The 12,467-nt window shown below is 48.1% G+C and overlaps 1 protein-coding gene and 1 long non-coding RNA gene across 6 annotated transcripts in view; both read right to left on the bottom strand.

Annotated features, from left to right (window-relative positions):
* LOC308590684 overlaps window positions 1-12,467 on the bottom strand; it is a 90,495-nt gene that overhangs the window by 38,715 nt on the left and 39,313 nt on the right. The gene's annotated exons all lie outside the window — the stretch shown is intronic.
* PLEKHG2 (pleckstrin homology and RhoGEF domain containing G2) overlaps window positions 1-12,467 on the bottom strand; it is a 75,633-nt gene that overhangs the window by 34,529 nt on the left and 28,637 nt on the right. For all 5 annotated transcript variants that reach the window (XR_014009738.1, XM_081200140.1, XM_081200141.1 and 2 more), the window contains exon 4: window positions 6,711-6,811. Coding sequence is in view for 4 of the 5 variants with exons in the window: in XM_081200140.1 (XP_081056266.1) it covers window positions 6,711-6,811 (101 nt within the window). In the remaining variant the exon portion in view is untranslated. The remainder of the gene's footprint in view (window positions 1-6,710; window positions 6,812-12,467) is intronic.

Here is a 12,467-nt window from a genome sequence, read left to right on the forward strand (position 1 = left end):
AGTTTTTCTGAGAAGATGGCTGTACTGCACTTAGTTGTGCTCTGGCTTGGCTTCGTGTATAGGGGCGAGCTGTGGTTTTGTGCCCTGTGCCAGCCAGATCTGTGTAGGGATTGCAGGGGGGTGCAGCATCCGGAGGTGCCACTATGGTTTGGCTACTGGATGGTGTCTGTAATTTATCTGTGGAGAGGGTCTGGGTTTGAAAACAATGGCATGGCCCTCCTTCCTTATATCAAGGGCACTACAGATAAAATTAGCAAAATCCTCCATAAACACAATATCAAAACAGCCTTTTGCACCAACCAAAAAATAGCCAATATCCTCAGAAACCCAAAAGATAAAATCCAGTTAGAAAACCAAGGGGTCTATGAAATACCCTGCAAAGTCTGCCCAGCCACGTACATTGGACAAACAAACAGACGAATAAATGCACGTATCGCAGAACACAAGAATGCCGTCAAAAAAGAAGAAAAAACTTCCTCTCTTTACCAACACATGAAAGAAACAGGACACGAAATTAATTTTGCAGATTCCAAATTGCTCTTTAACATGGAACATCACCACAAGAGAATAATCATGGAAGCCATCGAGATAGAGAAACACCCTCACAACATGAACAAGCGTGACGACACGTCCCGCCTGCCAGACATCTGGAAATTAGCCCTCCCCACAAAAACCGACACCAGAACCAGAGGCACACAGAACGCCATCTCCAATCAACCACACCAGACCCAAACCCAGACCCTCTCCACAGATAAATTACAGACACCATCCAGTAGCCAAACCATAGTGGCACCTCCGGATGCTGCACCCCCCTGCAATCCCTACACAGATCTGGCTGGCACAGGGCACAAAACCACAGCTCGCCCCTATACACGAAGCCAAGCCAGAGCACAACTAAGTGCAGTACAGCCATCTTCTCAGAAAAACTCTTTACAAGGTCAAGAGGTCAAGACACGAAAGCTTTAGCAACTAATCCACACCTAATGACCCTCCTAAGTGGTACTCAGAATATCACTCAAGTAATCACTCAAGATATCCCTCAAGTAATTAATGAACAAAAGAAGAAAAGGCACATTAACCTAGGAACTTCCTCTCTGCCCAGAACGTTGGAGGCTATACACCACACCCCCTCAACAGTATTTATAGGAACTCAAACACTGAGATCCTGCTCTGTTCTAGTAACAAGAAGCCGAAAGCACCAGCCTGAAGATGACGAGTGAGACCTCGTCGAAACGTCGCCTAGACACCCCAACTCTTACACGGGAAGACACCCCAAGACACCAAAACCTGCATTCCTGTACCCGTGAAAATCTACGAAAGCATATATATATATATATATATATATAAAGGCTGATCGCCGAAGAATTGATCTCTGTGGGCTTGAGGAGACTCTTGAGAGTCCCATGGACTGCAAGAAGATCCAACCTCTCCATTCTGAAGGAAATCAGCCCTGAGTGCTCCCTGGAAGGACAGATCCTGAAGCTGAGGCTCCAAGACTTTGGCCACCTCAGGAGAAGAGAAGACTCCCTGGAAAAGACGCTGATGTTGGGAAAGATGGAGGGCACAAGGAGAAGGGGACGACAGAGGACGAGATGGCTGGACAGTGTTCTCGAAGCTACCAGCATGAGTTTGACCAAACTGCGGGAGGCAGTGGAAGACAGGAGTGGCTGGCGTGCTCTGGTCCAGGGGGTCACGAAGAGGCAGACACCACTAAACGACTAAACAACAACAACAAAATATATTTTTTAAAAAGGGCCACAAAAAGGCAAAATAAATAGCAAAAATAAGACAGACCTCATCATAACACTCAAATCAGAAGCATAACTCTCAAAATGGAGCACCTTTGGCTTCCGGCAAAAGTTCACAAACCGGAACACTTACTTCCGGGTTCGCAGTGTTTGTTTTCCAAGTTGTTTGAGAACCAAGGGGCCACTATAATGGACTACCTTCCAGGCCTGTCCTTTTGGACCTCCGCTTCCCTGCCCAAGGCAAAGCATTTTGTGCGCGTAGGCAAGCGTACTGGCGGGTGCTTCGTGAACGGGAAATTATTGATCCTTTTTTATGGCGGAGGAAAGGTCACAGCGCAGTCTCCCTCGGCACAACCGGCTGGGGTGGGGTGGAGGCGCTCCTTCCTCTAAAGGGTTAACTGGGGCCGCGTGATCCGAGCTTCCAACTTTCCCCACATCTTCCATCCGTACCCCCCACTGGGCTCCGCTTAAGCTCTTAAACAGAGCCAGATGGGAAAGCAGGTTGGTTGACTGAGAGGTTGGCAGGCGACCGTCTTTTGGGGGAAGCAGCAGGAGATGGAGCGCGAGAAGGGGAAAGAGGAAAGGAAATGGTGTGAGAAAGGGGGGAAAGGGGGAAGAACGTGGCTGCTGGCCAGGAGACCCTGTTAGGGAACAATGTTTCCGTGGCTTCAACTCCCATCGTCGGCTAGGGTTTACAGAGACCTTCCTTTCCTGATGGGGAATATGTTTTTCCCCCCAATATGGGGCAATCAGGGCATTGCAAATGTCCTCCGGGAACAGAAGGAAGGCGACGCGTCCATTTTTAGGCACAGGAAAACTGAGTCAAGGCTGGCTGCAAATTCAAGGTGGCAAGCGGACAATCTCCTAGGGAGAGCAGAAACTGCTCACAGGGGACCAAGGGGGAAGGTTTGGCAAGCAGGAAGAGCTTGTTCCTTTTGTTGCCTCAGAGGGGTATGTAGACAGACAAGCCATAATTAATAATAATAACAATAATAATTGTATACCGCCTTTTGTCCCCAGATCACAGGTTGGTTCGCAACATAAAATCATCAAATGAGAACATAAAATACGTAATAAAAACAAGATGAAGAACAGGAACAAAACCAATAACCTCTCAACCACAAACATGTTTAAAAGGACATCAAATGTTAATCGGCCAAAGGACTGGTGAAAGGGAGACATAAAAGGAGTTATGGGTTTGCAGCACTGACAGATACTTCTGGACTAAACTGAGAAGTCTCAGATTCTAGCTTTTCCATCTTCCCTCACCTGGAAGGATAAAGCCTCTATATGTGTGGGAGCTGGTAGCAGTTACTTGGTCCTGAAAGAAACACACTTTGTGCATGCGCAGAGGCGCTCTTTACTTGCTCCAGTTCCAAGCGCTGGCGCATGCGACAGGTTCTGGGACTGATCCAAATCCAACGGGTGGAGGTGGCCCAGTTGCAACGGAAAAACACGCTTTGTGCATGCCCAGAGGCACACTTCACACGTCCCAGATCCTTTGCGCTCACAACAGGTTGTGGAGCTGGCCTAAATTAAACCGTCCCGAAGACCAATCAATGAGTAAACTGGGGCAGTTGGAGACAGACCAGAGAAGGCACACCACTAATTCACTGGGGAAGAAAACGCCGGCCAGACACAATCGGAAGCTCAGTATTTAGCTTCCCTGCTGCTCCTGAAGGCTGGGATTTGGCAGGTCCATGGAGTGGAAGAACTTTGGGGCGCCTCTTTTGAAAAGGGAAGATTGAGTGCTTGTCTCCTTCCTTTGAGGACAACGCTTCTCCATAAACTCACACGCTCCCGTCTTTTTCTGACCTCCATCTTCCCCATCGCCTCCAAAAACACACACTTCCCCCCTCCTTCCAAACCGCTCTCCGGCACCCACAAGCCCGGCTCAAATTACCTTCTCAGCAAATTCCAAAGCTAAAAGCATTTCCGCCTTGAGAAAACCTCCTGTTCTTCTGGACCTTGTTAATTGCTGCAAACACACACACAGAGAGAGAGAGAGATCGCCCGGCTTGCTTAGATCTGGGAAAAGGGAACTGCGTGGCTAAATATCCACCGGAGGGATGCTACTGGCTTATAACACTGGCATGATTCCAGTAGTAGATAGGTAGCCGTGTTGGTCTGCCATAGTCAAAATAAAAAAATTCCTTCCAGTAGCACCTTAAAGACCAACTAAGTTAGTTCTTGGTATGAGCTTTCGTGTGCATGCACACTTCTTCAGATACACTGAAACAGAAGTTGCCAGACCCTTCTATATAGTGAGAAGGTGGGGAGGGGTGTTACTCAGAAGGGTGGTGGGAATGGGAGATTGGCAGATAGCTGAGATGAGCCTGTTGACGACTCTTAACGACTGTAATAGGTCTTACAGGAAAAGGCAAGGGGTGAGAAGGTGAGAAATGGCTTAGTCATGTATAATGAGGTAAGAATCCAGTGTATCTGAAGAAGTGTGCATGCACACGAAAGCTCATACCAAGAACTAACTTAGTTGGTCTTTAAGGTGCTACTGGAAGGAATTTTTTTATTTTAACACTGGCATGAGTTCATCGCTGTCACCTTATTGCCTTGTGTTCTATGAGATGCTAATAATAATAATAATAATAATAATAATAATAATAATAATAATAATAATAATAATTTATTTCTAACCCCCACCTCCCAAATCTGGCTGGGTTTCCCCAGCCACTCTGGGCGGCTCCCAACAGAACATTAAAATCACGATAAAACATCAAACATCAAAAACTTACCCTTAACAGGGCTGCCTTCAGATGTCTTCTGAAAGCTGTATAGTTCTTTATCTCCTTGACATCTGATGGGAGGGCGCTCCACAGGGCGGGCGCCACCCACCACTGAGAAGGCCCTGTGCCCTGGCTCCCTGTAACCTCGCTTCTCGCAGGAAGGGAACCGCCAGAAGGCCCTAGGAAGTGGACCCCGGTGTCCGGGGTGGACAATGGGGGTGGAGACGCTCCTTCAGGTATACTGGACCGAGGCCGTTTATGGCTTTAGAGGTCAGACCCAACACCTTGAATTGTGCTCGGAAACGTACTGGGGGCCAATGTAGGACTTTCAGGACCGGTGTTATGTGGTCTCAGCGGCCGCTCCCAGTCCCCAGTCTAGCTGCCACATTCTGGATTAGTTGTAGTTTCCGGGTCACCTTCAAAGGTAGCCCCACATAGAGCACATTGCAATAGTCCAAGAGAGATAACCAGAGCATGCACCACTCTGGCCAGACAGTCTGCGGGCAGGGAGGGTCTCATCCTGCGTACCAGATGGAGCTGGGTGACAGCTGCCCTGGACACAGAATGGACCTGCGCCTCCATGGACAGCTGGGCGTCCAAAATGACTCCCAGGTAGCGCATGTTTACTACTGGGCCCTTTCAAATCCAGAACAGGTTAGCGGGCTCATCACACACAAGTCAGATCCTGAAATGAGTGAGCTAAGAGTGCACAATTCCAGCTGTGAGCAGAACCAAGTTACACTAAAATGTTGGTGAGAGGAAAATAAGGAGCGATGAGGTGTTTGGAAAGTCCAGACTACGACCTGGGAGAGACCAGGACTCATTTAACAACTCAGTCGTGAAAACTCACTGGGTGACCTTGCGCCAGTCATTGTCTCTCAGCCTGTCCTACATCACAGGGCTGTTGTTGGGGGAGCGGGGTTTACATAACAATAAATGAGGATTCCTCTTTCAGGATCACACGCAAGATCATATTCCTATACTCTACAGGTCATGCAGATTACTTAGGTCTGCAACGTTTGCTCAGTTAATTGGTAAGATTAGTCACATGTAAATGACGGGGAGAAACCTGTGTGACATAAATGCCATTATAAATCCCCCCCGCTGGTTATTGGTACCACCCAGGAAGCCCAATTCGTTTTATCGCTGATAGCCAAAGGCCTTCACAATGAACAACACAGGGCAAAAAGCAAGGCATTCCTCTAAAATCACACAACATACCGTACTTTTCGTTCTATAAGACGCACCAGACTACAAGACGCACCTAGTTTTTGGAGGAGGAAAACAAGAAAAAAAATATTCTGAATCTCAGAAGCCAGAACAGCAAGAGGGATCGCTGCGCAGTGAAAGCAGCAATCCCTCTTGCTGTTCTGGCTTCTGGGAAAGCTGCGCAGCCTGCATTCGCTCCATAAGACGCACACACATTTCCCCTTACTTTTTAGGAGGGAAAAAGTGAGTCTTACAGAGCAAAAAATACGGTAAGTCTATAAACCTACAAACCTAGACAGCGTCTTAAAAAGCAGAGACATCAACTTGCCAACAAAGGTCCGTATAGTTCAAGAGGCCTGGTGTGCTCTGGTCCAGGGGGTCACAAAGAGGCGGACACGACTAAACGACTAAACAACAACAACAAGTCTATAAAAGTCTACAGCATAAAAGTTTAATATTGCAATGCATCAGCAGAGCTGAGGTGAAGCCCCTTAGCTGCCAGAGCAAATCTGGCTACCAGATGTCCAATTTGTAGCTCTTTATTGGCCAAGAGTTTGAGAACCAAGGAACCACTATATCTGGACTACCTTGCAGGGCTATCGCTTCCCGGGGGAATTGATCTGAGAACCAATAAAGAACAGGAGATAAAAAAATAATTCTTTCAGCACTGTCTATAAAGGGCAGATCAACAAACAGGGCATAATGTCTTCAACCTGATTACATCCATAAATTCATTTCCAGATTCCATAAATGCATGTGAGCTATTGCAAGAGCTATTACCCTCTAAGCATACAGAGAGCATCCGCTGAACTATCAACTATAGCCCCACATGATTGTATAAATCGGAAGGTCTGCGGTAATAAGAATGGGTCACAGAAACATAGGAAGATGGTGATCTTCAAGTTGTGGGGCAGGTGGCGGTGGGGCAATTCCCTGCCATTTGGAAAGCTTATTCTGCTGACGCCGAACCCTCCCTCCCTTCTCCAGGTGCCAGGAAGCCCTGCTGACTCACCTGTTGAACTCATAGATGTCTTCAATGTTGCAAAACAAGGCGCTGACTTGTTCTGGTTTGAGCGGCAGCTGTCCGCAGTCGATGATGCAGCCCAGGTAGTCCTGAGGGAAGGGAGGATGGAGAAAAGAAGGAATCAGCGGCAGAGATACCTCGTGACTATCGCAAACACACCACCAGGGCAGCATGGCTTAGCCTTTGCTAAGCAGGTGCTTGGAACTACAACTCCCAAACGCCATCTCCAACTCCTCAAAAGGAAGCTTTTAATGTTTAGGGAAGCTTTTAATGTTTAACAGACCACCATATTTTAATATTGAAATATACTTGGAGTCGAGAGTGGATTTCATGCTCTTAATTCAGCTCATAGTGGTGAGGAGGAATGGATGTTCCCCCAAAATGTCTGCTTTATATACATTATTTACACAATGGGCCCCCCGTGATTGGCTAATTCCAGGATAATCCTGTAGGCCAATCAGGTTGCAGATTCACTTCCACATGGAGCTGGATTGGGTGGCTCCTGTGGACCAATCAGCCTGCTGCATTCTGGATCCTATTGTTCTAGGACCAATCAGACTGCTGCATTCTGAATCCTATTCAACTCAGTACATAACAAATATTTTGTTGGAAGCCGCCCAGAGTAGCTGGGGAAACCCAGCCAGATGGGCGGGGTATAAATAATAAATTGTTGTTGTTGTTATATCAACGGCGTCTCCGAAAAATCTGACACATCACTTGGGAAGACAGGTGAACTAATAACAGTGTACTGGAATAAGCAAAGGTCACCCGTATTGAAGCAATGATTCTTCAACATCAACTTCATTGGACTGGTCATGATGCCTGATGCTCGTCTTCCAAAGCAACTACTCTATTCGAACTTAAGAACGGAAAGCGTAATGCTGGTGGTCAACAAAAGAGGTTTAAAGACAAATCTCAAGGCAAATTTAAAAAAATGAAGTATAAACACCAACAATTGGGAAACACTGGCCTGCGAGCGCAGGAAGGACTGTGGAAGGACGTGTGGATCCAGAATTGGCCTCCACAGTCACTTACAGACTCATTGTTAAAACTGTGTTTATGGAAGACAATGTTACTCGGCTACGAGGGATCACCAGAGAAGGAGAAGGAGAAGGAGAAGAAGAAATAATAATAATGTGTCTTCAGCACGAAGACTCTGTCCTTTCCCATAAGGGACCCTCACGTCGTCCCATCTCTGCAGGGACGGAAACAGCCAATGTTTAGACGCTGCAGACGCTCTCTGTTTGTCCCCAGCTGCCAAGAGGCCTGGGAGGAGATGCTGGAAGAAGCATCTTTTGGACCAGCCGCCCAGAAGAGAAAGGTGATGATGATGTTGATGATGATACAGTGTCACCTCTGGTTGCGAATGGGATCCGTTCCAGAGGCCTGTTCGCAACATGAAAAGAGCGCACCCCGCAGAGGCGTGTTTGCGCACACGCGAGTTGCAATGCGGCGCTTCTGCGCATGTGCATGACGTCATTTTGCGCATCTGCACATGCGCGAGTGGCGAAACCTGGAAGTAACCCTTTCCGGTACTTCCGGGTTGCCGCGGGCCGCAACCTGAAAAAACGTAACATGAAGCAAATGTAACATGAGGCATGACTGTAATCATTTTAATATTTATACCCATCTGGTTGATGCTGTTGCCTGGAGCAGAGGCGGCCCCGAGCCGTTCAGGCGGCTTTCTGAGAAAGTGAGTAACACTGCAGGAGAGGTCCCAGGAGCACTGATGGCCCTCTCTTCCTCTGTGGATTTGCCCAATCCTCTTTTACAGCTATCCAAGTTGGAGGTCAACATGGCCTCTTGTGACAGTGAGTTCCATAGTTCAACTACAATGGTACCTTGGTTCTCAAACGCTTTGGTGCTCAAACTTGCGTAATCCAGGAAGTAAGTGTTCCGGTTTTCAAATGTTTTTGGGAAGCTGAACATCTGATGCAGCTATCAGCTGCACCAGTCAGAAGCTGCGCCTTGGTTTTCCAACATTTCGAAGAGACTTCTGGAACGGATTAAGTTTGGCGCTTTTGTTTTGGCTATTTATTTTGTGTTTTTGTTTTTGAGGCTTTTTCGGTTAATTTGTTTTTGTGACTGTGTAGAACCTAGTTCAGCTACTGATTGATTGCTTGTGTGACTGCAGTACATTCTTTATCGCTTTCATTTTATGGATAAAAGCCCCTCATCCAAACAATTTTTATCACCTGCAGTTCTGTCTTATTTATTTTATTATACTGTCTTATTTATTTTTATCACCTACAATACTGTCTTATTTATTTTATAGTACAGTACACTGATTATTGCTTTCATTTTATGGATCAATGGTCTCGTTAGTAAAATTCATGCTAAATTGCTGTTTTAAGGGTTGTTTTTAAAAGTCTGGAACAGATTAATCGGTTTTGCATTACTTTCTATGGGCCTCGGTTTTTGAAAGCTTTGGTTTTGGAACGGACTTGTGGAACGGATTAAGCTTGAGAACCAAGGTACCACTGTATGTTTTTTGTGAAAAAGGACTTCCTTTAATCAGTCCCAAATCTTCCAGCCTTCACCTTCATCGCACACCCATGAGTTCTAGCACTATGAGAGAGAAGGAGAAGACTTTCCTCTGCTCCCTTTCTCCATGCTGCGCATCGTTTTTATAAATGTTACTCGTTCCACCAGTTACTCGCCTTTTCTCTAAACTAAGAGGTCCCTGAGAAAAGCAATGACAAACCTAGACAGCATCTTAAAAAGCAGAGACATCACCTTGCCAACAAAGGTCTGTATAGTTAAAGCTCTGGTTTTCCCAGTAGTGATGTATGGAAGTGAGAGCTGGACCATAAAGAAGGCTGATCGCCGAAGAATGGATGCTTTTGAATTATGGTGCTGGAGGAGACTCTTGAGAGTCCCATGGACTGCAAGAAGATCAAACCGATCCATTCTGAAGGAAATCAGCCCTGAGTGCTCACTGGAAGGACAGATCCTGAAGCTGGGGCCCCAAGACTTTGGCCACCTCATGAGAAGAGAAGACTCCCTGGAAAAGACGGAGGGCACAAGGAGAAGGGGACGACAGAGGACAAGATGGTGGGACAGTGTTCTCGAAGCTACAAACATGAGTCTGACCAAACTGCGGGAGGCAGTGGAAGACAGGAGGGCCTGGCGTGCTCTGGTCCAGGGGGTCACGAAGAGGCGGACACGACTGAACGACTAAACAACAACAACAACAAGAGGTCCCTAATGTGGCAACCTTTCCTCGTAAGAGGAGTCACACCGTGTCGCTTGCAAACAGGCCAAAGAGCCGTTGGGATTTCAGAGAGACGACGCGCAGACAATGAGAGAGGGACGGCCGGGGGAGTCTTAATTTAGGGGCACGCAAGAAACCGTCTTTGCAGCCAGACAGACCCCAGTCAGCTTTCCTCTCCTCTTTCAGTGGTCCCAGGAGAGGCCAGAGAATTCCAGAAATTCCAGCAGTAAAGCGAAGCAGAGGCTGGAGGAAGACGCTCGACAGGAGATGGCAAATGGGCTTGACTCTAGCAGTTGCTTCCACCCTGGAGGGGCTGCGGAGTCAACGCCTGATGGCAAATCCAGGGCTCAAAGAAGACCTTCTGGAGGAAGATGGACCCGTCTAGCTCAGCATCCTCTTATCCCAGATGCCGGAGGGAAACCAGGAAGCAGCCCCTGTGACCTCCAGGAATTGGCATTCAGAAACAGTGCTTGGCTGCTGCGGCTGGCAGCCGTCGATAGGCTGCTCCCCCATGAATTTGCCCCATCCTCTTTTAAAGCCATCTATTTTGTTATAATAATAATAATAAGTGAGAGATTTTACTTTCTTGGGCTCCATGATCACTGCAGATGGTGACAGCAGTCACGAAATTAAAAGACGCTTGCTTCTTGGGAGAAGAGCAATGCCAAACCTAGACAGCATCTTAAAAAGTAGAGACATCACCTTGCCGACAAAGGTCCGTATAGTTCAGTGTTTCCCAACCTTTTTTGGGCAAAGGCACACTTGTTTGATGAAAAAAATCTCGAGGCACACCACCATTACAGCCCCATGACGTCAGCGCGCAGCGTCACGCCGGGAGGGACGCACGAAAGTGTAAATTTCAATTTTTCCCCCTCCCCCTTGCCGGGGAACCTCCAAGCTTTGGGGGTGGGGGGGGAGGAGGCAGCAAAGCGAGGCAGGAAGGAGAGCGCGGCTTGGCTGGGTGAGCTTTGGCAGGGGCAGGGAATGAGAGCCGCGAGGCGGGCGCTGCGGACGGAGGCGCTGCCCGCCGAGCTCGCAGGCAGCCAGGCAGGCAGACGGCGAGAGCCCCGCACTGGACGGCCTCTCCTCGCCGCCGCCGCCCCACCTCTCGCCGCCTGACTCGCCCGCCTCCCTCCAGGCAACATCTCGCGGCACACCAGGCAACATCTCGCGGCACACTAGTGTGCCGCGGAACAGTGGTTGGGAAACACTGGTATAGTTAAAGCTATGGTTTTCCCAGTAGTGATGTATGGAAGTGAGAGCTGGACCATAAAGAAGGCTGATCGCCGGAGAATGGATGCTTTTGAATTCTGGTGCTGGAGGAGACTCTTGAGAGTCCCATGGACTGCAGGAAGATCAAACCTCTCCATTCTGAAGGAAATCAGCCCTGAGTGCTCACTGGAAGGACAGATCCTGAAGCTGAGGCTCCAAGACTTTGGCCACCACATGAGAAGAGAAGACTCCCTGGAAAAGACCCTGATGTTGGGAAAGATGGAGGGCACAAGGAGAAGGGGACGAGAGAGGACGAGATGGTGGGACAGTGTTCTCGAAGCTACCAGCATGAGTTTGACCAAACTGGGGGAGGCAGTGGAAGACAGGAGTGCCTGGCATGCTCTGGTCCAGGGGGTCACGAAGAGGCGGACACGACAAAACGACTAAACAACAACAACAACAATCTGGCTGAGTTTCCCCAGCCACTCTGTGCGGCTCCCAATCAAGTGTTAAAAACCATACAGCATTAAATATTATTGTTGTTGTTTAGTCGTGTCCGCCTCTTCGTGACCCCCTGGACCAGAGTAAGTCTTAATTCGTTCCGGAGGTCTGTTCTTAACCTGAAACTGTTCTTAACCTGAGGTACCACTTTAGCAAATGGGGCCTCTCACTGCCGCCGCGCGATTTCTGTTCTTATCCTGAAGCAAAGTTCTTAACCCGAGGTACTATTTCTGGGTTAGCGGAGTCTGTAACCTGAAGCGTATGTAACCCGAGGTATCACTATATTATACAGTGGACGTTCACAACCCGGAGCGTTCGCTACCCGTGTCTGCGCATGTGCAAAACGTGATTTAACACTTCTGCGCATGTATGTTTGCCGAAACCCGGAAGTAAACCGTTCGGGTACTTCCAGGTTTGCAGTCCGCAACCCAAAAAAACACAACGTGAAGCGGACGCAACATGAGGTATGACTGTAATATTATATTATATTATATTATATTATCATATCATATTATAAATTTTTCAGCATTCAGCCTTGTTCAGGGAAGGGCAGTTGTGCTCAGTGGTCAGAGCAACAATATAAAGCCAATCTCTATGCAGCAGCGAAGCATAGGGCACACAGCCGTGCCTTGGGGCTACAGCGTTTTGCTGGGGGGCATGTCTGTCCGAACAAGAAACCTTTTTGTGCTCAGGAAACTCTCACAGGCTGAAGGCGAGGGGAGCACCTTTCCCTGTGACGCACGGGCAGGAAGGAAAATTTAAATATGTGTTTCCTGACCGCAGTGGGCTGCAGAGTCCACACCCCTAGTAGGCAGCAC

This window comes from Podarcis bocagei, assembly GCF_964188305.1.
Source record: "Podarcis bocagei genome assembly, chromosome: 7".
NCBI classification, from domain to species: Eukaryota; Metazoa; Chordata; class Lepidosauria; order Squamata; family Lacertidae; genus Podarcis; species Podarcis bocagei.